General features: G+C 46.2%; 1 protein-coding gene across 13 annotated transcripts in view; it reads right to left on the reverse strand.

Annotated features, from left to right (window-relative positions):
• ADD1 (adducin 1) overlaps positions 1-25,682 on the reverse strand; it is an 88,144-nt gene that overhangs the window by 8,532 nt on the left and 53,930 nt on the right. For 4 of the 13 annotated variants that reach the window (XM_045474732.1, XM_045474737.1, XM_045474738.1 and 1 more), the window contains exons 4-13: positions 24,090-24,241; positions 15,733-15,813; positions 15,341-15,490; positions 13,480-13,623; positions 13,275-13,373; positions 12,377-12,553; positions 6,947-7,291; positions 4,407-4,508; positions 3,658-3,747; positions 2,846-2,938 (exon numbers count right to left, since the gene is read on the reverse strand). In XM_045474732.1, coding sequence (XP_045330688.1) covers positions 2,846-2,938; positions 3,658-3,747; positions 4,407-4,508; positions 6,947-7,291; positions 12,377-12,553; positions 13,275-13,373; positions 13,480-13,623; positions 15,341-15,490; positions 15,733-15,813; positions 24,090-24,241 — 1,433 coding nt within the window. The remainder of the gene's footprint in view (positions 1-2,845; positions 2,939-3,657; positions 3,748-4,406; positions 4,509-6,946; positions 7,292-12,376; positions 12,554-13,274; positions 13,374-13,479; positions 13,624-15,340; positions 15,491-15,732; positions 15,814-24,089; positions 24,242-25,682) is intronic. The other 9 variants (XM_045474733.1, XM_045474739.1, XM_045474741.1 and 6 more) reach the window with 3 other exon arrangements.

Genomic DNA, 25,682 nt, shown 5'->3' on the forward strand with positions numbered 1-25,682 from the left:
GGCCCTTCCCGCACGGAGACCCCGGACCCTCAAGGCACCTTGGTTCCCACCTCTGCTGGCAGGGAGCCTCCTTCCTCCAAATTCCTCAGCCAAGCGCCAAGCGGCTGCCAAGCCCCCAAGACCTGGGCTCTGAGCGGAATGGAGGACAGAGGAACTGCGTTATCTGGGGGGACGGAAACAAGGCTCGGATGCAGAGGGAAAACGGGTCCCCTGCGGGGCAGCAGCCTGGGCTGAGAAGCCAGGATGTGAAGTGGCCGCTCTTCACGCAGAGGCTCTCGCTGCTCCCCTCACTTCCAGCCACAGAACGCGGCTCTAAGCAAAACCGATGCCGCCGAGTAACGGCTTCTGCGCTTGGCTGAGGCGCCTGGTGTGGACTACAAACGCGGCTAGTGACCCGACCTCTCCAAGCATCAGGCTTTTCAGCCTTAAAACCCACTCAGATTTGAACTTACATTCTTAGTGCCGGGCCACGTGCTTCTGGGCGCTCAACACCAAGGTCACCAGGTAAGACTGCAAGGTGGGCCCAGGCACCTCCCATTTCCCCCCCACAGCACCAAGTGAGAGGGACTGTGCCCAAGGACACACAGGTGCACAGAGCACAAATCCGGCAGCACGGTCCTGGCCTGCCCCCGGCAGCTGTCGGCACGAACTTGTTCGTGCGAACGTCTAACAGCTCAGTTCACTTGCAATGACCTCCAGCAGGCGGCCGGTTACCACAGCTTCCGTGCTGGCGCGTGCGACGTGGAGTTAAGAGAGCCTTCGGCTGGGCTCAGTATTCCTTCTGGAACCAGAGCATCAGGGTGCGGCTGACAAGTTGCCGCTCCTCCTTCAGGCAGAGGGCGACAGGGCCCGAGTGAACGGCCATCACCAGGGAGGGAGGGGTGGAAGCAAAGGGAAGGGCTTCCCCAGAGCCCCTACTTCCTAAGCCCCAGACACATGTTCCTGAGATTCTCAAATGGAAAGCAGGTATCTACGGATTTGCCTCATCGGGAAGAGGACGTTACTAGGACACGTACCCAAGTTCTTTTTCCACTTTGTCAAAGAAAAACTCAACTTGCCACCTTGAGAGCAGGGCCACCTTGTAGAGGGAGCAATGCAGTCTGCGTTTTGAGATTCGCACAAAAGATGTGGGAACAGCTTCAGTCAAGGTCATGGATGGAGTCGTATTCTCAACGTAAAAATGAGAAAAAGACCAAGGGCGCAAATGTGAGCAGCAGGAGGGTGTTGGAGAAAATGCAAGCTGGAACAAGAATCCAGGCACGGGAGCACCCTCGAGGCTGGGCTGGGTGCGGTTTCCCTTGCTGACCCCACCTGGATGCAGCACTCCCAGAGTGCGCTGCCCAGACTAGGGGGTGGGGCACCAGAATGGCCAGGAATCCCATTCCCAGTGACTCTGACTTCCTGGCAGGCGGGGGTGGGGGGCCACATCTACACGTGATGAAGCACTCACAGGTGATGGTGACACACACCCGAGTCTGACATGCCGGAGACAAAACAAAAATTGGGGCTGGATGAGGAACTGGCCAAAAAAGCCCACTTGAAACACAGCCAACCAGCCCACCTTCCAGAGAGCCCGAACAAGGTCAAGCAGAAGCCACCACGTGTGACCCAGTGCCAGAGAGACTGTAGAGCAATGACGGTGTCAATCAGCTCTGCCCAAGGGCTACAGGGTGGCAGCCACAGTGGACAACCCGCATGGTAAGCACCCCGGGCTCACAGACTCAGCACAGCTTCACGCATCGGAGAAAAGAAAATTATGAGCTAGCAAGACCACAACGGCTTAAAGCCCAAAGTACTGAGACATGCAGAAAAAGGCCATTTTTCTCCCGGGCTCTGAGAAGTCCCTCCAAGAACGGCAGCTCAAAGTACATTCAAAGGATAAGGAGAAACGGACCTACTGAATTAATCCCTAAGTATGCAAAACCTCGTCATTGGTGAGGGTTGCACGCAGGATACAGAACCCCTGGTACGAATCTCTGGCAACTGGGACATCACTACAAAGAGATGGCATCTCACTGGAGGCGTAGGAATTGAAGAGACACACCCTAAAAATCTCCTCTGAACACAGGGTAAACGTCACTACGACTCAACACCGAGCAGGCAGCCGCTTTCTGCTGTCAGCACCGAGCTGTGCACACCAGCACACCTGCAGGGCCCTCACGGGGCTCCTTCCAACGGGGCAGGTTACATCACACAGACTTCCCACCTGCCATCTGCATCAACGTATGCGTGTACACAGCTTACTACTCCTGGCTTCAAATTTCCATGTCTTTTTTCCCTGTGAAACACGTTTTAAAGAATTATCTAGGATTTTTTTTTTTTTTAGGAGAAAAACTAAATATATCTCATCAACAATAGAAACTGTCCAGTTTTACTTTCCGTTCCTCTGAAATGCTGTCTTTCAATTCTACAACCTCCAATGGCCACATTCACTACGCGTGCGGTCACAGCAGAGCAAGCAAAGGTAGAAGGTTGCACAGGGAGCCACCGCTGCCCACAGGCGGCCCGTATGAGCCTTCTGCCATCGACATCTCATAAAAGGCAAACGAAACCCAAAAGCATGCACTAACCAGAGTCACGTGCAGACCCTCAGAAATGCGCCACGCATCGTGAAGAGGGGCCCTTTCTCCCCAACCTCGTGGATGCCTCGTGGATGCCGAGGATTATAAAAATAACCTCATACCAGACACTCTAATTAAAGAACAGAACAGGCAGAACGGAACCTCGGTCCATCGCAGAGGCAGGGGTAACTGAGACGGTGCCCGGCAAGAGCAGACAGGTGGGGACAGGGCAGGTGGAAGGGCAGCGCGTGCCGAGAGGCGGTCAAGGACAGGGCGGTGAGTACCTTTCTACAAGACAGAGATCTAGCAGGACTAAAGGTCTGCTCTGTAAGCTCGAGCCCTTCGATTGTTTCCGTACAGTCAGAGAGGGGTGCGTCCTGCAACAGTAAACTGAGTCATCAGAGCCCGCCAGGCCCGGCTTCGAAACAGCAACTGAGAGCACAGGATGGAGCTGGCTGAGAGCATGCAACAGAGACAGCCGCCCACGGCGGTGCAGCAGTGATGGCGGTGCACGTGCAGACACAGACCACAAGACCAGCACCACGGCTGCCCCAACTCAGAGCACAAACACCTACCCTGCAGCAGGTGGCAACTCAATTTTCAGAGATAACTACTTACACGATTATCTTCAATGTGCCACGAAGTACAGTGCTCTTACAGAAAGGCATGTAAATGCAGACATTTACAGGTGCCCTCTGTAACCACTTTTCCCCAAGCAGCACTTTATTGCAGAGAGCAATACACACGAGAACAGAAAAGTCCGTTAAACCCACCCTCTTCTAGCATCTTCCACCGTACACTGCCAAACCAGGGCAAATCCAGGTCCCAAAGCAGGTGGCGTGAGTGCCACCCTCACACAGGCATGCATTACATGGAGCAGGGCTGGGGAGGACACGGCCCGTGGGCATGCTTGTGCTACGTCTACAACTTGAGGAAAAGTGGGGGGCTGTTTCTCATCATGAGGATTTTTCACAGAGGTAGCTCTTGCCTAGAACACTTACCTCATAGCATCATTCTCTGCCAACTCAAGAATAATTTTGGAGTGGCCGGTCATTAGAGCCACCACCCACTACTATCAGACGCTCTGGGCTCTCACCTGGACAAGGCTCCTGTCCATCACTACACCACACAAAACCTGGGACTGGGGGCCAGCCGTCTTAATGTCCTGCAAGTTCTGCTCTCGGATCTGAGGACACGAGAAGGAGAAACACACATCAACAGAACGGAGAAGACTTGCCACGACTTGAGTCACCCTGCACGTGCACTGGGGCCCCAGAGCCACGCGCAAGCCACACCCCTGCCCTGCCCTGCCCCTCAGGGCCCCACATGGCCACAGTGCCTGTCTGGTGGTGCTAGTCCGGCCTGTTTAGAGGTTCACAAGTCCAAGGGGATGGACTCTCTGCACCTTCTGGATGGCTCTGGCAAGCACCGATCTCTAACCGTACTCACTCCTCGAGGAGAAACATGCCCCACGAGCCCCTCTCACGGTGGCGCTGTGAACACTGGTGGATCTCATGTTCCATCTGACACATCAAACATTCAAAGCTCAGCGAATGAACGCCGAAACGCGGGGGCAAAGGCTGCTCTTGCCAGAAACAGGCTGTCGCTTCCGATTCTGCCCACTATGTGAGCAAGCCTCTGTTCAGGAACCGGGGCCCCAGGCTGTCTGCTGCTCACACACCACGCTTGTTAGCACAGGCGCACAAGCAGTGGAAGGAGAGGGCCTCGGCTGCAGCGGTGGGAGCCCTCCGCGAGGGGCGAGCACGTGCCACCTCCCGTCCCACCCGCCACCACCTCCGCCTGCACACAAGTTCCTGCCACGGGCTGACGTCAGCCAGTACGTACCTTGTTCCTCATCTCCTGGACCTCTTTGGGGTTAGTGTTCAATGGAACAAACAGGTTAGGGACAGCGGAGGTGGAGGTTCTATGTCCATCCTCTTTAGTCCACTGTAAACATCAAGAACAGTTGAAAAGTCAGAACTGGGACAACGGTTACGTGATGCCACAGCATCCAATCTGTCCCACGTGTCTCACACCTGGTCATGCATGAACATCACAGAGAATGAACCAATGACCACACCTCCTGTCACTGCAGCGGTGGGATCGGGGCAGGGCGTGTGCAAACAGAAACCAGTAACGGTGGAAGCCAGAGTCGTGACTGACCGGCACACGCCATCCAGAAGGCCCGGCAGAGGCTGACGACAGAGCTACGCTCTGTAACTCCCGCGGACTAGCCATGGGGGGACCCCTCAGAGCACATTGGTTCACCGCCCTGAGAGTCATCAATGCCAAAGCCGCTGGAAGCATGAGATGGCAGGGTCATGAAAAGCGATGTGATGTTGCCACCCAGGTAAAGGGAAAGACCGGACTGGGAGGCAAGAGTGGGCATCACCAAAGTTTTGCATGAAAATAAAGTACAGCATTAGAACGTGCTGTTGGCATAGCTTTTCAACCCAAGAAAATTGCTGCATGAACGTATATACAGTAGCTGCCTGGTGGGAGGGTTTGGTGATGTCGAATATTTTATATAACTTAATACTTCAGAGTGTTACAAAAATATCCCAAACAAACTTGAAGCGCTTCATGAGTTTTTATCAGAAGGCTGTTTTAGATATCAGTGCATGGCATCAGCACACCGCGCCTTTCACATTTTGTCTTTATTTTTGGATCTCCAATCACACACGAGATTTTCAATCAAATTCTAATTCTGAGGCATGGGTGGGCACTGAACATTAAAACAAGGCCAGCAATGTTGCGCCTTTGAGAGTATTTTCAGGAGGCAGTAAGATGGCCATAAACCGTAAGACTTTAAAGAAAGCAACAGACTGGCAAATGCTTATTAGCTGCTGCGGAGGGAAGTGTGGGATGGGCATGAGCTGTGAGGTACTCACTGACAGTTATCTTCTCAGATAAAAATAACTCCAGCTTTTTATTAAAAATAAGTTTTAGTCAAAACATTAAAGCAATAACCTTGGAAGCGTGAACACGTTTGAAACTTGAGAACAGTTACTGTAAGTTAACATACCAACCTGGGAACACTGCATGGCATGCCCAATACTCCGGAGCAGTAGGAAACAAATTTAAGTGCTGAACAAGGTCTCCCCTTCAATGTGCACACTGACTAAAACACGCAAAGTGATTTCATATTGTTTCAAGACAATAGCAAATAAAGCTCAAAGCTGAGGCTACACGTGCTTAGAAAAACTTCATCACGGCAACTCAGCACTATGTACGTATATCCTCAGCAGGAAGGTGGTTTTTAGGCCCACGCCCTTTAACAAGTAAAATAAATAAAATCAAAACAGCTGAAACTGAGGAGAAGAAAAGAGGGAGAGGAGGAGGAGGCGGAAGGAGAGAGGAGAGACGGGCTCCACGTGACGAGTCTGCTCAGGAGCACAGAGGCTCACGCACCAGAACCACCTGGGGAAGACAGAACTGTCTTCTTTGGAATAAATCTATAAAGTAAGAACACTGTTATTACGGGAACAGGAGGCCCCGCATGCTTGCTCGGGGCACACCGTGTTAGGCCATCCGACCTCACGGGTCACCTGCGTGCCTGCCCTGGCCGCTCCAGGGGCCCCCTCTGTGTGGCACAGGAGCCGCTGAACTGTCAGAGGCTGGGTCACGGGGCAGTGAAGACCGGTCTTCACAGGACGTGAGCACCAAGACAGCAAAGTGTCTTTGAGGGCCGTGTCTGTGATTACGGAAACAAAGCGCGCCTCGCAGGGTCTGTCGCTGGTGCCTGCAGATGGCCTGCGCCGCACTTGGGTCATGCCACACCCAGCAGGAGCCACAGGACTCACCACTACGGCCGTCTACTCACATGCAACAGTCCATGCAGAAGGTAGCTGGCTTAGAGCATTCGGAGGCTTTGGGACACCAAGCAGGGAACGAGGCCAACAAGAAAGGACGAGGTCAGCTGGGAAAATGCCCGTGAGACACCAGGGAAAACTGCTTAAGAAAACACTGAAGCCTTTAAAGAACAGACTGCAGTCTGGCGATGACAACACTGAAATAACAGGTTATGACTGAACTACCATTCCGTGCATGAAGCATTAGGATTCCCTGAACATAATTTGAATTAAATGTCAGCTCCAACTTTTAGATTAATATGTGTAAGTTACTTAGTATTTTCGCTACGCACAGAGTTAGGTGATGTGGGGGTTACTGAAGAAGTGCTGCGTATCTTAAGCAGTTTCAAGCAGACAGTATTACTTGAGTTACAGCTAATGCACACGGCAGGTCTGGTTTGGGCTAAAGAAGGTTAAGGAGGAAGGTTTGCTCGAAATCCAGGTCAGAAAGGCTAGATTCCCAAAGCCTCCGAAGCCCCAGCTACCCAACTTGCTCTACGTCATCTAACTATGAACAGTAAGGTAGGCACAGACCAAGCAGTTGGTAATACAGCTTGGCACGCAGACACCGGACGAGAGAGACTGCAGCAAGGGTTTCACGTGATCGTGTGTAATGTTCGTCCACACCTTAGTCTTCGACTTGGGACTGCTTCCGTTCTGCCCTTCCTCAGAAGCATCGTCACCCCGGCCAGAGTTCAGCCATCTTGTCTTCTCTCGCTGCTGCTTCTGAAAACTGTGTCTGAGAGGGGAGCCAGTGCCCGGATCCCCGTCACTAGCAAAGGAGTACCCTGTGACACTCGCAGGAACCTCCACATCGCTGTACTTTTTAGATTTCTCTCTCAGAGCAGGGTATCGGTAAGGGTAGCCAGTTCTGTAACCCTAGGGTCCAAAGAGAATGAAAGACCGTCAATATGCCAGATCTCACAACAGTTTCACTTTGGGGAATCGCGTGGAAATACCTACAAAAGCTGGACAGGCACACACGCGACAACTCCGCATTCCCAGATACATGCCGACAGAGACGCACAAACATTCACCAAAATCCTGACCGCAGATTAGACAAAGCCAGCAACACCAGAATGGGCAAACTGCAGCATCCACGCAACGGACTAGGGGGCCGGATTCAGAGCAAAGGCTCCATCACCAGGTGCAACATTAGGATGAACCTCACAAATGTGATGCTGAGTCAAAGAAACCAAATGCGAAAGAACACTATTCCACTCATCACTTATTAAAAGCACCTGAAAGGGTACAGGGGATTCTGAGGTGCTGTTTTGTCATGACTGCTGCTGTTGTTTTCAACAGGCTCCACGCCCAACGGGGGGCTTGAACTCATAACCCTGAGATCAAGAGTCACATGCCCTACAGACTGAGTCAGCCAGGCCCCCCCGTGCTACTGTTTTTTGATCTGGATACTGGTTCTACAGTGTGTTCAGTTTTTAAAAAATTTTTTAATGTTTACTTATTTTGAGAAAGAGAACGAGTGCATGTGTGTAAACGGGGGAGGGGCAGAGGGAGAGAGAATCCCAAGCAGGCTCCGCACGGTCAGCACAGAGCCCAATATGGGGCTCGAACTCAGGAACCATGAGATCTGACCTGAGACAAAATCAAGAGTCAGACACTTAACCAACTGAGGCACTGAGGTGCCCCCAGTTTTTAAAAGTTACTAAACTGAATACTAATAAACTGAATACTTAAATGGGCTTACTTGCTGCTGTCCACAGTAAAGATCGTATTACACAACGTACTTAATTTTTTTTCTTTTTCTTTTCTTTTTTTTTACCTTTTAAGATAAAGTTTAAATAAGATACCGTAATAATCTTTGGGGAAGGTCAAACAAGTACACCTCGTGAAACCCGGTTCTTTCTTTGAATGTAATAATCTTCGAGATCAACCTTCAATTCTGCCTCATGACCACTTACTAGGCTTTAAGGCCTGAGCCCCAGTAGTTCCCACCTCTGTCATCACTGCAATAGCACTTAGCCCACGTGCTGGACCAACCTGTTTGCCAATCCCCACAGACAATCTCTCCAAGGCAAGGAGGATGTGTTCCCCATCCCTCCAACCCAGTGCATAGCAGCCGGTGGGTGTGGCAGACAGACTCTATGGTGCCCCCCCCCCGCCCCGCCCCGACCATGGTCCCCACCTGCTGTAACGCCCTCCCTCCTAGAGCGTGGGCAGGACCTGACTTGCTTCTAACCCATGGAATTTGGCAAAGGTGATGCAGCATGTACTACATAGGAGGCTGACACCCATCTTGAGTCTTTTGTCCATTGCTAGCTCTAAAGAAGCGAGCCGCCATGACTCCTACAGCGGTAAGAAAAATGAATTCTGTCCACAGAATTCTGTCTGGAGCTCAGAAGTGGGTTCTGCCCCACTGAGCCTTCTGATGGGAACCAGTCCCGGCCACCACCTTGTGAGACCCTAGGCCAAGGACCTGGCTCAGTTTGCTCCTGACTTGCTGTTTCACGTCTGGACCGAGTCACTCACAGCACCTTCACTATAAAGGACAGGAGAATAAGGGCTGTCACATTAGAGGGGCCCCGGCCTGTGTCCTGCTTGCTGAGGTGCTTTAGAATCATTCACATGTCTCCCAATTCAGGAATTCTCTCCCTTCTGGATGCTTCTCTTCTTTGGGAGACCACTGGCAAACCAACATCCCTTTACTACATTAAAAAAAGGGTGGTGACAATTCTGAAACGCAGTCCTCAGTGGTTGTTTTCCCACCACCATCCTCAAGAAGATCGGTAAATGTCTACCCTGCAATTTTTCCATTGATGAGCATGCTTTGTTGAGGAATAATAAAAGATAATGGCTCCACTGTAAAAAGGCTATCTTCAGAAAAATACAGTTCTTGTTAACTCAAGTTTCCTCTCGCTGAGGGAGCCAAGACTCCTGAGTAGTCTCCATGACTGAAGGATAAACCACCAGAACTTTGCAAAATTTTATCCTCAGAGGGTATGGTTTTATTCTTTAATCTTCCCCTTTAAATGCTGTCAAGCCAAAACTAGAGGCAATACTAGGACCTCACACCTACTGTATGGCTTATAGATACACATATGGATTCCTTCCTTCTTTGAAAAGCTAGAATTAGATCTTGATGTTTGGGAAGCAATCAGCATTTCTTCCGTGTACGTTAAAATAGTTCTTACAGTATGAGAATCTTCAACTATTGTCTACCCTACTCAATTACTGGCAAACATATATGGTTAGTCAGAATGCTAAGTTAAGGGGCACCTGGATGGCTCAGTCAGTTAAGCATTCGACTCTTGGTTTCAGCTCAGGTCACAATCTCATGGTTTTGTGGGTTTGAGCCCCACACTGGGCTCTGTGCTAACAGCACGGAGCCTGATTGGTATTTCTCTTTCTCTCTCTCTCTCTCTCTCTCTCTCTCTCTCTCGTTCTCTGCCCCTTCCCTGCTCATGCTCTCTCTCAAAAATAAATAAATAAACATTAAAAAAAAAGAATGCTAAGTTAAAACATGGACCGTAATGATAATTATTATTTCTTACAAACTACACAGCCTTCTAATATCAAAATGACAATAACAACCTGTGCACATCAGGGGCACCGAATACCCGACACCCCTGCAATGAGCACTTCACTTATTCATCTTTTGTCCTTTCTCTCCCTCCTCTATCACATTAAGAGTTATTGCCTGATTTTGATTTCTCTCTCTCCACCTTCTAGAATGCACTGAGGACACAAGACGTGGTGGGCTGGTATTCTCGATTCTTGGTCCTCTCTTCCGATTGCTACCTGACTTCCAAGTAAAGAGCAGTGAAACCAGAGCAACGGCCAGGAGGAAAGAAGAGAGGTTGTAAGACAGGGTGCCCCAGCGCTCCTTGCCTCGTGGGGCCCCTTGGGGGTATCTGCCTCCCAGTACTGACACCTGGGACACCACTGGCCCCTGCCACCTAACTCCAGCTGCTTCTTCCATGTTCTTAGTGCGCCTCACTCCTCCCCCTGCTTCCCGAGACCAGTTGTGGCCCACGCCCTGTGTCTCTGCCTCCACAGCTCTCCTTGCGCTCTGTCAGGACCCAGATCACAGATGCACGGCCACATGTGGGATCTGTTTGTCCACCTCCCTGGGTGGGTCATGAACTCCTTGTGTCCTATTAATGGCTCCTGGCTCAATAGTAGATGGTCAGTAAATGCAATCCCCCTGTACAGGGCAAATGAATTCAGAAGTTATAGAAGATTCTGCTTTCTGTGTTCATTCCCCCCTGACTAATCAAATCCAGCCCCTGAGGACACTTAGCACCCCTGAATCAGATCCATGAATTCTTTGCGTTCCAACATCTTCAAGAAAGTTAAGCTTCCCGCCTTCCAAAGCCACCCCTCCCCTGTGTGACCTGGTCCAATAGTCGGGACTCTCTCCTGCCAGGCTAAAATGCACCCCACTGGCCCTGGAGATGCTATCTAGGGTGCCCAGCATGGCCACAGCAACACATGGGGACTCCAGCCCTTCCGGAGGCTTCTCAATCCCACACTCCTGGGACAGGTCCTTGTGTCTATACCACCTGAGGTCATGCGGAAAGACGATGGACTCTCCCGAATTCCATCTAAACAGCGTGACACCGCAGCAGGCACAGAGCCCAACGTCTCTGTGAGACAGAGTCCTACGTCTTATAACACCTTGACCTAAATATTTAAAGAACCTGCTCATACCAGACAAGTGCCTGGAAGGCATGTCCCCACCCCCTACACCTACTGTAGTGTCTTCAGTCACGCACACACCTTTCTTCTCCCAACTCGGCCTACCACAATTTTACCTACTCTCCAAGATCACTTCCAAGTGCCATCCACATCAAGTTTTCTCCCTGATGCTTGCAAATAGATGAGATCCCTCACTGAACCCTCTAACACAGACCACATCCTGCTGGTAACATCAGAACATCCTTATTATGCTTAATACACCACGTCCAGCTTCTGGGTTGCGCTAGGCTCCGTGTCCCTGCAATTTGGAGGAAGGGGTCTCCCCAACACAGTAAATCAGCAGCAAATGTCTGTGAAACATAATAATCAGGCCCCACATAACTAGAACTTACATTAAAACAAAAGACAAAGCACATGGCTAGCAGATGTAGAAGGCACCCCCAGATGGCTTGCTTGTGGGAGGATGGGCACCGAGCTGGCTGCTACTCTAGGAGCAAGTTACCCCGCAGCCTACTTCCTTTATTTTTAAGTTATTTTCATTTTTATTTTTGAGAGAGAGAAAGAACATGAGTGGGGGAGGGACTGAGAGAGAGAGAGAGAAAGAGAGAGAGAGAGAGAGAGAGAGAGAGAGAGAATCCTAAGTGGGCTCTACACTGTCAGCAGAGAGCCCAACTCAGCGCTCAAACTCACGAACCGGGAGATCATGACCTGAGCTGACATCAAGAGTCGGACACTCAACCGACTGAACCACCAGGCACCCCAACCCAGGAGCCTACTTCAGAGCAGGGCATTCTCTGTGCTCTTGTCCCCACATAGTCCAAGTGTGATTACCTTTAAACAACAAAAGAGGGGCGCCTGGGTGGCGCAGTCGGTTAAGCGTCCGACTTCAGCCAGGTCACGATCTCGCGGTCCGTGAGTTCGAGCCCCATGTCGGGCTCTGGGCTGATGGCTCAGAGCCTGGAGCCTGTTTCTGATTCTGTGTCTCCCTCTCTCTCTGCCCCTCCCCCGTTCATGCTCTGTCTCTCTCTGTCCCAAAAATAAATAAACGTTGAAAAAAAAAAATTTAAAAAAAAAAAAAAAAAAAAAAAAACAACAACAAAAGAAGACAAGAAACCCTCACTTCTGTATTTTGCCGTGATTTAGCTTAGAAGTTATATTGCCCGGTGCTTCTTCATGATTTTTGAGGGTGAAGGCACTCAGATACTGCATGAAGACAGTTTCACGCCATTTCACTTGCTATAAAAACACGAACGCTTCTGCTTTCAGAACAAAAGCTTTACCTTCAGGTGGTAGCAACATTCTTACCAGATTATCGAGCATCCGCATCAGAGCTTCGAACTCCTGCTCACCAATCTGCCACTTGGGAGGTGAGCTGGTACCCTCCCCTGCCGGGGACCCTGGGGAACGGGACTTGGCTTTGTACTTGCCAGGATCCAGGAGGACTAAGTTGTCTGGCCCTCCTGCACTGGCCAGAGTCCGAACCTTTTCCAAAACAAGCAAACAGTAGTTTGAGTTCGTTACTGAGGGCAGAAGGATCAGACGACTACAAGAGATCACTGAAACAGAAATGTACGTTTCAAAAGAAACCAAGTCATCAGAGTATAAGAATAAAACATGGAGGATGGACAGCAACAGACTATTCACACACAAGGTTATTTTCAGAAGCTCGTCTTTAGCATGACAAAGATACTGAGCACTCATGCTTGGAGGAGAAATGGGGAAGCAGAGCACCTTTGAAGACCGTATGAGGAGCCTGGGGACTGCAGTACTGCCTTGAATGTAAGTCAAGGTAACATGCAGAGTGCAGACTTGGAGTTGAGCAGACCTGGCTCAGCGGCGCTCACAGACACGGGCCGGGGGCAAGGCTCTGCCTCCCTGCACGTGCTTTTTCACAAACAGTGCTGTGAGGGGCAAGTGAAAGAACATGTAATAACGTCTAGGAAGCGCCCGATGCCGGGTGCTCCGTAATGGTGGCGACTGACGTATTTGAGCAATAAAAAACTAGAAATGAAAGCCCAGTAATCATTTGTAAGTTTCAGCCAGTGAAATGGCATTTGCTCTGGTCGATTTCCAAATCCATGAGCTCATCTTTGGCAAAGAGATTACACAAAGACTCATTCCTACAAAACAAGTACCAAAACTCTATGAAAACGCTGCAAACACCCAGATAAGCTGCAGACCGAACAGAGTGGCCACCACCCACCTGGATCTCACACGCGACCACAAGGTTGTGGATGTAGTAGAAAGCCTCCTCAACGCTCTCTCCGACGGATACGAGCCCGTGGTTCCGCAGAATAAGAACCTGAGCAAGAAACATGAAAGCCCTAAGGAACGAGGCAAGAAGACTGACACTTTAACTTTTTCTTCTTCCCTCTATAATTTAAAGACCACATTAGATGCCCACTGACCTTGCTTTTAGGCCCCAGATTTTTCTGAATTAATACTTTTTCCTCCTCATCAACCAGAATCCCATGATAATCATGATAAGCTACTTCTCCAAGGGAAAGTGCCTCCGGGGAGATCGGCAAGAGGCCACATTTCATCGCAGAGACCTAGAGAACACGCAGTCACCATGAATGAAGGGAAATCAAGGGTCACACGTTGATGACATGGCACATGCTTTCCTCAAAGAAATAAACAGGGGGACAGATTTTATTTTGTTACCTTCTGAGAAATAAATGAACCTATGAACTTAGGATGAACTTTAACTTCTGGGGCTTGCTAGTGATGTGCACTTAAAACTCCTAATGCCAAGCGAGCTCAGGTTTCAGGGTAAGATGACCCTGGCCCTAACACAAGGACCGACCATCGCTTCCCCTGAATGAATCGGGACACTGCAAAGAGACGTTCTGATATACTTTTCATCTCAGGTCGTAGGTGAACCAAAACCAGAAATTTACATAAAAGCAAATTTCTGAAGTTTAGGATAATTATGCTGTAAAATTTCTATTTAAGTAGAAAAAGTCTTAAGCATTCATATAGCCCTTCAGTTTCCTTAAATTTCCCAAACTGACTTCAGAACGTGCTAATTTTGAAGGTTTTCTACCAAGATGAAGGAACAGTTTCCAAAGATTCAAATAGTGTCTAGAGGTGGGTGCAACGATGCCACATACAAGTTCACCTAAAAAGACACCACAATAAAAAAGGCGATACAGCATTAAATTCCTTTCACAGCCTTCTTGTAAGAAGAATTTCCTTACCAAGTGAAGTGATTTGGTAAGTTTTAAAACATATCACACGGTAAACTGTTTGGAACCATATTCTCAAAGGGACCTCAAATAGTTCCTTAAAATGCATGTGGTTGGGAGTGCACGCATCTTTTTACAAAAAAAAACTTCAGAAAAGGATAGATCTAACGAAACTCTTCTGTCCACATCTAGAACCACATGTTCAAAGTAAAATAAACTAAATAGGTCTAACATGCATCAAAACAATCCAATATGCGTGACATTAAAACCTCATATAATTCCACATTACTGAACCCATGTGTGGTACAAATAAGCCCACAAAGTCATTAAAGAATAAAATGGCTGATAAAAAGCCAATTCTAGATAGTTGTAGTATTTCACTGTCACATGACCGTCCCAAAAACCGGAATGGGCATTTTCATACTGGGAGGTCTGGGCTGTCGGCACCAGAAAGGCCAGGGCTCGGTGACTGGGCAGGGGCAGGCTTTGGGAAAGTTCTAGGCTCGGAGGCCAGTCTCCTAACAGCCTACAATGTCTGTGCCTTCCTCTTGCAACAGCCACTCCTCCTCTCCTCTCACGACCCAGCCCTGCTCTTGCTGGCTCCAGACAGAACATCTAGGGGTTTCCAGGCCTCAACCTCTCGCTGTCTCACCTGGCTCCTCCCCACAGCCCATCAGTGGGCTCAGGTCTCCTGCCTCCAGCTGATCCTTTCTGAGTCCACAGCCTCCTCCTGCGGCCTGCCTGAGCCCCTCCCTCCCACCCCTCTTCTCCAACAAGGTGTCTCTGCAGTCTTCACTTACACTGAAATCTGACCTCACCCTCAATACACTATGATTTGCTAACTGTCAAGTCTAACGGACACTTTCGCTCACACATGTTTTCCAAAACTGGATAGTATACGGACCCCTTAGAAGAAGAAAAAATTTCTTTTAAGAAAGTCAAACTTAGGAAAAAACCTTCTTCACTCCAACAAAATTAGGTTTATTGACTTGCCTCAAAAGAGGACAGCTGTGAGTAAACGTGGCGTGCCTTTCACTAAACAGCTTTCAAATGTAAGCTGCCACCAGGGCAACGCACTCACCGCGGCCCCTGCTGGCGTGTGAATATGGACCACACACTTCACATCTGGCCTTGCAGCATAAATTGCAGAGTGTAATGTAAAGCCGGCCTGATTTACTCCCAGATTAGTGCTCCCGCGATCTACCACATCTCCTTGAAAATTGATTTTAACCTGAAAATAAGCATATCAAAATTTTCAATGTCAAGAGGATTTCAAATTACCCTTACTAGGTATTATTTAAACCAAAGTTTAAAGTGTGTATAACTAGTTCTAAAGTTTTTCTCAGAGTTAGTCACACAAAACATAAACTTCGTCCCCTTTCTTGGGTTTTATATGTCTCGTGGGGTTAGGTGTTTCATGATCTAACACGACCTAAACACACATAACGCCCAAGAGGAAAAGGATATTCTTACCAAACTGGACGCGGTCACTTCACTGTAGAGAAGTCCAAAGGGAACGATGAGGAAATGTTCCTGCTCAGAGCTCACTCTGGTCTGTAAGGAAAATTAGCTCAAAAATACAATCGAAATGATCTGCATCTCTTTCCACCCACAAACACACAGGCTTGTGTGCATTCAGTGAGCTACACAGGAAAGTGCATTAAGTACAGCATCTGTCACGAAGCTATGAGGTACCGGAAGCTTTGTATCATTACGCTGTAGCAATTTATCAGGTGCATGAAGTGCATCTCGGTCACACTCATGACAATTAACTTTACAGGGAAAACACCTGGTGGCTACCAAACCAGCATCACAGGCCAGAAGGTGGCATCCCGGAGGCATATATTAGTGAAAGCCAAAACTTTCTGGTCCTCAAAACCTGCAGGATAATGAACGATCATAAAAATCACAAACAACAGAGACCTCCTCCTTACCGCTGATGAACGATTTCAGAAAGTTTCTACACATGATCGTGCCCCTGGTGGGTCTGCCCCTTCCTCCACTGCTTTCTGTCCACAATTCGTTCAACGTGTACCTGCGCTAGATACTAGTGACAACAGGAAAAAAAGAGTCCTGCCCATTTTTAGGATGATTCTGGGAGAACTCAAACGATTCCCCAAAGCCATTTGGTTGGGACGCACTCACTGCTGGTCTAAGAACTGCAACGAGGGCCAGGCAGGCAGAGCGCGGCATCTGTGGGAAAGGACTTAGGGTGTTTAGTACAACTTCCTAACCAGCACAGTGACTTCCATAGTGGTCCAAACAGATGCACACCCGGGGCCTGCCGGGGCAGGTGTACTGAGGCGGGGGGCGCCCACCACATCCTCACTGGGCCTTATTTCTTCATTTAGCAAACAGCCACCCACAGGGGCGGGGACCGAGCCAGAAGTGAAGCAAGAAAGACCTGATCATCAAAACGTCCTTACTCACACAGCAGAAATTTGTCTTCCTGAATTTCTCTTCACTCTTCCTAGCGTGCAACACAGAACAAACTCAGTCCCCTATTTGTACAATTTAGCTCTCAGATACAGGGAAACTACCCTCCTCCTCCTGTCACCTTCATGCTAAACTCACCTGATTCCCTCAGGATGACATCATGCGGAGCCACAATCAGGTAAGACCTTAGTTAAGATCTCAGCTCTGCCAAGTATGGTCTGTGCTGCTCTGGGGACCCTGCTCTCCTGGCCTCCTTGTCCATAAATAGGGGATGATAAGGGCCGGTACTCACAATAAATAATCAGTACATGGCATCTCCCCACGATTACTATTACTAGCGGTAACAGGATCAACGGCAGTAAATTATGACCATGAATGAGCCTCCATGATATCCACTCTCTTTAAATCCCCATTACCCTAGTCCCTGCTCTCTTTGCGTTTCAAAAATGCACACGTGATTTCCATTCTTCCCAAAAATATTTTCCCATTAATGGTGAGTTCACTAGGCTTATATCTAAAGTCGGTTCTTGTACTTTAAAAAGCATGCACCTTTTTAACTGTCTACAACAAAACCACACAATTCCCCCAATTTCCAAGTTGGGCCAAAACAAAAAACATAAAGCAGACTATTACTTTGTGTATTTACTACTGGTTGGAATGAAAAATAAGGAAAAATTAAATGTCAGATATTTTTACTTACATTAAAAGTTTTCTCTTGCAACATCACATAGAGTATTTAGAAGTATTTGCACATGAGTACAAAAGGCACTGAAGTACAAAAAAATCAAACACCCGTGTATCTTTCAACCAACTTCAGAACAGAGGAAGCATAGTATCCTGGAAGCCCCGTGTCCCTTCCCCCAACTCCCAAAAGTAACCACTAACTTGAATTATGTGTTAAGCATCTTCTTCCTTTTCTTTACAGTTTTATCTTATATATATTTATCCCTCAGCAATATACTGTTTCATTTTTATCTGTTTATGAACTTCAACTAATTGGAATCATACTGTATTTTCTTTGCAGTGACATTTTTTTTCCTCAACAGTATTTTTGAGATTCCTCCAGACAATGACAGACATGCCTATCATGTGTTCACTTCCATTGCTGTAGAGTGTCCACTGATGAGTATACAATTTATGTATCCATTCTTCTGTCAATGGCCATGATTCCCATTTTGCTACTAAAAACGCTGTGAACATTCTTGCACCTGCCTCCTAGCATACATGGTCAAATTTCTCCAGAGAGACACCGAATTACCTTCAGAGAGCCTAATTAAATAGACACTCCTGCCGGTAATGTACTTCTACTATTATCTTCTTTAAAAATTAAAATCTAATGTCTGTGATACGGTATTTCATTGTGGTTTTAATTTATAATTTCCTGGTTAGTAATGAGTTGAGCAACTTTTCATATTTTTATGAGCCATCTTATTTCCCCTTCTGTGAAATTCCTTTCTTGTCTTTTGGTCACAAAATGACCATACTGGTTTGTCCTTTTCATACTCATAGTTCTTTATCTTTTTTAGATACTAATTGTTTGTTGGTTACCTGTAAGGCAAAATCTTCCAGGTTGTAGATTTTCTTTTTTCACACTCTCTGATTTTTGTCCCAAGTTTATTTTTTTGTAGTAACCTACCCCAACATGGGGTCTGAGCTCACAACCCCAAGATCAAGAGTCACATGCTCTTTCAACTGAGCCAGCCAGGCACCCCTATTTTTACTCTCTTTATGGCATCTTGTAATGATAAGAAACTTGTTCATTTTAAAGTAGTCAAATTTACCCATCTTTTCTTTTATAATAGGTGCTTTTGTGTCTTAAGACCTCTTTCCTTAGGTCAGAAGTTAAAGGTCAATGGCGCGCCTGGGTGGCTCTGTCAGTTAAGTGTCCAACTTTGGCTCAGGTCATGAACTCACGGTTAGTGAGTTCAAGCCCCGCATTGGGCTCTATGCTGACAGCTCAGAGCCTGGAACCTGCTTCAGATTCTGTGTTTCCCTCTTTCTCTGTTCCTCCCCTGCTCGCACTCTCACTCTCTCTCTCTCTCTCTCTCTCTCTCTCTCTCTCTGTCAAAAGTAAATAAAGATTTTAAAAAATTAAAAAATAAATAATTAAGAAGTTAAAGGTCAATGATTTTTGCCTATATTGATCCCAAAAAAAATTTTTTTTTTAAGTATTTATTTATTTTTGAGACAGAGCGTGGGTGGGGGAGGAGCAGAGAGAGACGGAGACACAGAATCTGAAGCAGGCTCCAGACTCCAAGCTGTCGGCACAGAGCCTGACACGGGGCTCAAACTCATGGACTGCGAGATCATGACCTGAGCACAAGTCAGACTCTCAACCAACTAACTGAGCCACCCAGGCACCCCCATTCTAAAAATTTTAAAGTGTTACCTCTCACATTTAATTCTGAATTCATTGGAATTCCTTTGTGGATATAAATATATAAGGTGGGAATCCAATGCAACTTTCCAATTTCAATTTTTCACTCCAACTGTGCCAGCACCAACTACTGCCTAGTGCACCCTTCCCATGCTGCTCTGCAACGCAGACTCTTTTGTGCCTCTGATTTCAATAAATGAGATCCAGCTCTGGGCTCGGTTCTGTCCCACTGGTCTGTCTCTTCCTTTGCCCAAAACACACTATTTTAATTAGTATCACTTTTACAAATTCAGTTAATAGGAAAAAACTCTCACTGAGTTCATCTTAGCCATTCTTGGACTTCCGTCTTCCCTATAAACTTTACAAGCATACTATCAGGTTCCACATTAAAAAACTATTACATACCATTTTTTAATGACTTCTTGTTTCCTGGTCTCTATGGCATAATTCATAGTTATAAACAGTATGCATTTTATATTCCCTCTTTTGTAATAACTATTTTTCATTTTTTCCACACAGTCTATATAAGTATTTTTCATAGTATGTAACATTCCCTCAAACTGATGTTGAATAACTGGGGCATTTTCCACCTACCATTGGATATTCAGACTCAAACTTTATTATTATAAATAATGCTATCACTTTTTCTTCTTTGACTTATTTCGTTAACATGTATTTCCAAGAGTGAGCCTAATAAACCTACATATTTTAATGGAAAAAGCTTAAAATATGATTTTCTGAGTCTGAAGCAAAAAAAGGAAAAAGTTCTGGGACACCTGGGTAGCTTAGTCAGTTAAGCATCTCTGACTTCGGCTCAGGTCATGATCTTGTGGTTCATGAGTTCAAGCCCTACATTGGGCTGGAGCCTGCTTCGGATTCTGTGTCTCCCTCTCTCTGCCCCTCCCCTTGCTTGCATTTGGTCTCTCTCTCTCTCAAAAACAAACATTAATTAAAAAAAAAAAAGAAAGAAAAGGTGCTAAATACAGATGTAAAGTGAAAAAAGAGTGAAGGATATTTCCACGTAAGTTTGTTTTTGTTTTTTTTTTAAGTAGGCTTCACACCCAGCACAGAGCCCAATGCAGGGCTTGAACTCAGGACCCGGAGATCAAGACCAGAGCTGAGATCAAGAATCCGACACGGTGCACCTGGGTGGCTCAGTCAGTTGAGCGTCTAACTCTTGATTTTGGCTCAGATCAGGATCTCACGGCTCATGAGTTCAAGCCCCACTGCCAGCGCAGAGTCTGCTTGGGATTCTCTGTCTCTCTCCCCTCCCCTGACTCGTGCTCTCTCTCAAAAATAAATATTAAAAAAAAAAAAAAAAAAAAAAAAGTCTAACACTTAACTGGCTGAGCCACCCAGGTGCCCCTCCAAGTAAGGTTTCTGGTGTCCAAGAGACTGGCATTACCCTCACTGAGATTGACTACTCATGTCACAAATTTTAAGGTCACTCACTGAAAACCAAATACACCCAACTCAGTATCTCTGGCAAAGATCCATATCACGTCCCAGAAGCACAGTGTACTGGTCACAAGGTGGGCTCAGACCACCACCTGAGGTTTAGCATTCCCTGGAGTCCACACAGAGCTGAACCCAGCACTCCACTGTCACCAGAGGCATTTAGGGACAGAAAGGCCCCAGCTATTGACACCCCCCAAAGCTTCTCTAAACCTAATGCGATCTTAAGACAGAGATCTAATTCAGACAATCATCTCCAATCTCCTAATGCCTGCCAGCACTCTAAATCCTTTCAGCAGAAAATCCCTATGGCCCTCTTTCCCAGAAAGGTCACCATGACCTGTTCGCACTTTCTGGTTGCACTGATAAATATCGTTAGTATTTCTTTGCTGTTAAGTGTTTATACGGTAACATTTAGATTATAAAACAAAAAATGTATACCACAAGTAGTTAAAATAAACAAAAATAAAACTTTTTCCCTCAAAGACTCTCTAGCTCACAAGATACAGGAAGTATTTTGGTGCTTAAAAATCTTTTTTACTCAGTATTAAGGGCCACACAGATCATCTACAGAATAGTAAACATTTAACTAATGTTTTAATTCTGCCAAGTCCTAAATAAAGGGCAGGGGGAGCAATTTCAGCAATTTAAACTTATTTAAATAGCATTCATACCAGGACTACTGGTAAACAGCATTTTAAACACCCCCCCAAAATGTGAAGGTGTTATTAAAGCCAAGGATTACATTTCCTATTGCAGCTGTAACATTTTCATGGAATTAATTCTTTTTTTTTTCGTTTATTTATTTGTTTTGGGACAGAGAGAGACAGAGCATGAACGGGGGAGGGGCAGAGAGAGAGGGAGACACAGAATCGGAAACAGGCTCCAGGCTCTGAGCCATCAGCCCAGAGCCTGATGCGGGGCTCGAACTCACGGACCGCGAGATCGTGACCTGGCTGAAGTCGGACGCTCAACCGACTGCATCACCCAGGCGCCCCTTCATGGAATTAATTCTTAGCCAACCACTGAGCATTAAATCTCCATACAGAGCACTTGGTCAAGCATAATCAGCCTCAGATGCCAGCAATTTCCATGCAGGCACTAGAAACAGAACTGGCACTTCTGGCAGGTGAAGGGGACCTTCTGACCAAACACCAAAAGGCACCACGGAGTTCCTGTTTGATGTTTTTACTGAGGCCAGATTTCGGTCTGGGGGATTTCACCCTAGAGTTCACTGCTTGGGGACACGACAGGAAACACAACAGAGGCACCCTTCACAGAGTCAGTGTTCCCATGAGTGGAGACGGACGACAAAAGGCAAAAGTCAAGTATGGATGATGGGAACTGCTTCGGGGGAAATAAAGCAGGGGCACTAGGGTGGAGGCAGCGTCCTACAGGCACGACAGTGTGGATACAACAGGGCCAGGTCTGCGTTTTGAAAAGCGAGCTAAATTTAAGGGCAACAGGGAAGAGATGGAGGGGAGAGTAACTCGGTATCTCTGGAAAGATCCACATCACATGCCACAAACACAGTGCACTGGTCACAAAGGTGGGTTCCAGACCACCACCCTGGAGTCCACGCTGGAACTGAACCCAGCACCACTTACAAGTCCACATGTGCACACCACCTACATGTGTGCTGGGTATAGAGAAAAGGGTAAAACAATTTAAACAGCTGTTAATACCAGTTGCCTGAAGAAGATAAGAGTATCGGCAGGATTATAACTTCCTCTTTAGACATCCCTGTGAAGTACACTTATTACTATTGGTAGGCACTGTACTAAAAATTTGAAATATTCAACAAAGGAAAATAAATGAAGAAACAGAATTGGAACAGTTTAAGAGTCAAGGAAAGATTATCTCTTTGGAAAAGCAAAGAAAAAAATAGAAGGCTGATGGTGCATTAGGAATCTAAGAAGGCAAGAGAGATGAAATTCCAACTGGGAAACAAAGTTTGGCTGCAGGTAGGAAGGAGGTGCTCAGGAGCACAGAATGGGTACAAACATCAGTCAGGCGTTCCCCTTTTCTCTGTGACACACTGTGGTCATTTGATAAGAGAAAAGAGGTCAGGGGCGCCTGGGTGGCTCAATCGGTTGAGTGTCCGACTTCGGCTCGGGTCATGATCTCACAGCTCATGAGTTCGAGCCCCACGTCAGGCTCTGTGCTGACAGCTCGGAGCCTGGAGTCTGCTTCGGATTCTGTGTCTCCCTCTCTCTCTGCCCCTAACCCACTCGCATCCTGCCTCTGTCTCTCTCAAAAATGATAAACATTAAAAAAAAATTTTTTTTTAAAAAGAAAAGAGGTCAGGAGTTCCGAAGACAGTAGTAGAGAGAGTAGAGAGGCACTAGTGAGTGAGCAACTGAGACGTCCTACGGTGCCAGGCAGTGTCATGGATCTGTAACCTACAGAGAAGGCCTGTAGGCCCTGTTGAGACTCTCTGCAGCAGGATTAGCTGTTTGGGTGCAGGAGGGAGAGGACAGCATTGGCAAAGAGCGTTACCGAAATGATGTAGCACCAGGAAATCCAAGCTGGACCAAACAGGGAATGAATGTGGGCCAGTGGACAGGGATGCAGGAAGGAAGATCCACAGAGGCAGGACTTGTCGCATTCACTGATATAACCCCAGACTTAGAACAAGGCTTGTACTGAATAAATATTTACAAGAGACACGCAATAAATATTTACTACAAAATCAACTGAAGAAAACAGAAGTCCTGATCATGTTGAAAAATAGCTAAAACTGGAGTAGCTGAAGAAATAAATAACTATGAGAAATAGAAGGCTTTGGTCAGAGTAGGAAAAAAATACCTTCATTCTTAGATTTTTAGGCATATAAAGAATTTTGGGAACTGCCTATACATAGCTCCTGCTTATCCATGGGAGAGACGTTCCAAGACCCTCATGGATGCCTGAAACTGTGGACAGCAGACAATACTAAACTCTACATACACTGTTTTTTCCTACACTTACATACCTACGATAAAGTTTAATTTATAAATTAGGAACAGTAAGAGGTTCACAACACAACTAATAATAAACTAGAACAACTGTAACATACACTGTAATGAAAGTTGCAAGAATGTGGTCTCCCTCGCTCTCTCAAAATGTCTTCCTGTCCTGTACTCACCCTTCTTGCAATGATGACAGATGATGAAGTGCCGACACGTAGACACCAAGTGAGGTGAGTGATGCGGGAGGTGATGCAGCGTGAGGCTGCTGCTGACCTGACGATACGCCAGGAGGATCACCTGCTTCTGGGCTGGTTGACTACAGTAACGGAGACCGTGGAAAGCAAAACCCTATGTAATGGAGGACCACTGCACTTTGGTAAACAGTTATTAGATTAGCATGTAAGAAAGGAGTTTTAAAGAACTACTATTCTCATAATTTTTAATTCAAAGTGGGTAATTCTCAGATTATAATACTCTGCAATCAGGAAGCAGAAAGAAAGTGTTCCAAGATTTACTTCAGTCGACTCTCCTCTTCTCCTAAATGGGAAGCAGTGATGTCAGACACATAACATTCCATTTACCACTCAGTTACTACCCCACTTAATACTCACTGTGATGTGATTGTAGATAAGCTGAGACCATCCAAACAGATCTGCCAGTCGGTAAAATGCTGCCAACTTACACCGCAATAATTTCTCCCCTTTGTCATAGGCGATTGAATCAGACCCTCTCAGATCATTCACAGGAGTCACCATACCAAGACCTGAAATAGAAGATAAACAAACTCAAAGACTTACTATTTCTTATCAAATATAAAACAAATAATAATAATCCTGACACGTGAATCTTCCACACAAGGCTACAAGTCAATCTTGAAAACTTCAAAGACTATTTCATAAAGATCATGTTCCCCAACATTAATACAGCTAAGTTAGAAATCAAGAACAAAATGGTAGCAAAATTTATGGGATACAGTCAAGCAATTCTTAGCAGGAAATTTACAGTAGAAAACATATATACTAGAAAAGAAGAAAGTTTTTTTTTTTAAATGATCTAGTTTCACCTTACTAAAAAAAGAGAAAACGAAATCCAAAAACAAGAAGAAAAAATTAGTAATAAAGAAAAAAGGAGATATCAAACAGAAAAATAGAGGAAAACTGATTTAATCTTGAGAAGATTAAAAATAAACTAATGAAAAAAAAGAAAATGAAAAATGTAATGAAATAAAATACACCTCTAGGGAGACTCAAAAAAAAAAAAAAAACACACAGTGGAGGTAGAAATTACACTATGAAGCAGTAGAGAAGGGACATAACTACATATCCTACAGACATTAAAAGGATAATAACAGGATAATACGAACAACTAATTATATCAGCATATGTTTTAACTTACATGAAAAAGACAGAATCCTTGAAACACACAAGCTATCAAAAGCTCAAAAGTTTCCAGAAGAAACAGACATCCTGAATACCCTTGTTTCCGTTAAGCTGAATTTGCAGTTAAAAACATTTTCATAAACGAAACTCCAGGCCCAGATGACATCACCATGAATTCTACCACACATTTAAGTCAGAAATAATACCAATTCTATACAAACTCTTCTCAAAAATTCTACACAAACCCTTCCAGAACACTTTCCAATTCATTCTATCAGGCCCAGCATTATCTTGATACCAAAACCATACAAAGATATTTTGTTACATGACATTATAAGAAAAACAGACCAGTATCTCTCATAACAACAGACTAAAATTACTTAACAAACTTTGAGCAAATAATCTAGCAATAAATACAAAGAATAGGGGCACCTGGGTGGCTCAGTCAGTTAAGCATCCAACTTCAGCTCAGGTCATGATCTCATGGTTCGTGAGTTCGAGCCCCATGTCAGGTTCTGTGCTGACAGCTCAGAGCCTGGAGTCTGCTTCAGATTCTGTGTCTCCCTCTCTCTGCCCCTCCCTCACTCATGCTCTATCTCTCAAAAATAAACATTTTTTTAAAATTCAAAGAAAAATACATCATGAGGGGGGTTATCTCAGCCACACAAGATTGGTTCAGCATTCAAAAACCAATCAATATAATTCACTATACTGAAGAAGAAAAAGTATGGGATCATTTTAATAGATACAGAAAAAGCAGTTCATAAAATTCATCACCCAAAACTCTCCGCAGATTGGTAATAGAAGGTACTGTCTTCAACTTAA

The sequence above is a fragment of the Leopardus geoffroyi genome, chromosome B1 (genome assembly GCF_018350155.1).
Source record: "Leopardus geoffroyi isolate Oge1 chromosome B1, O.geoffroyi_Oge1_pat1.0, whole genome shotgun sequence".
Classification (NCBI taxonomy): Eukaryota; Metazoa; Chordata; class Mammalia; order Carnivora; family Felidae; genus Leopardus; species Leopardus geoffroyi.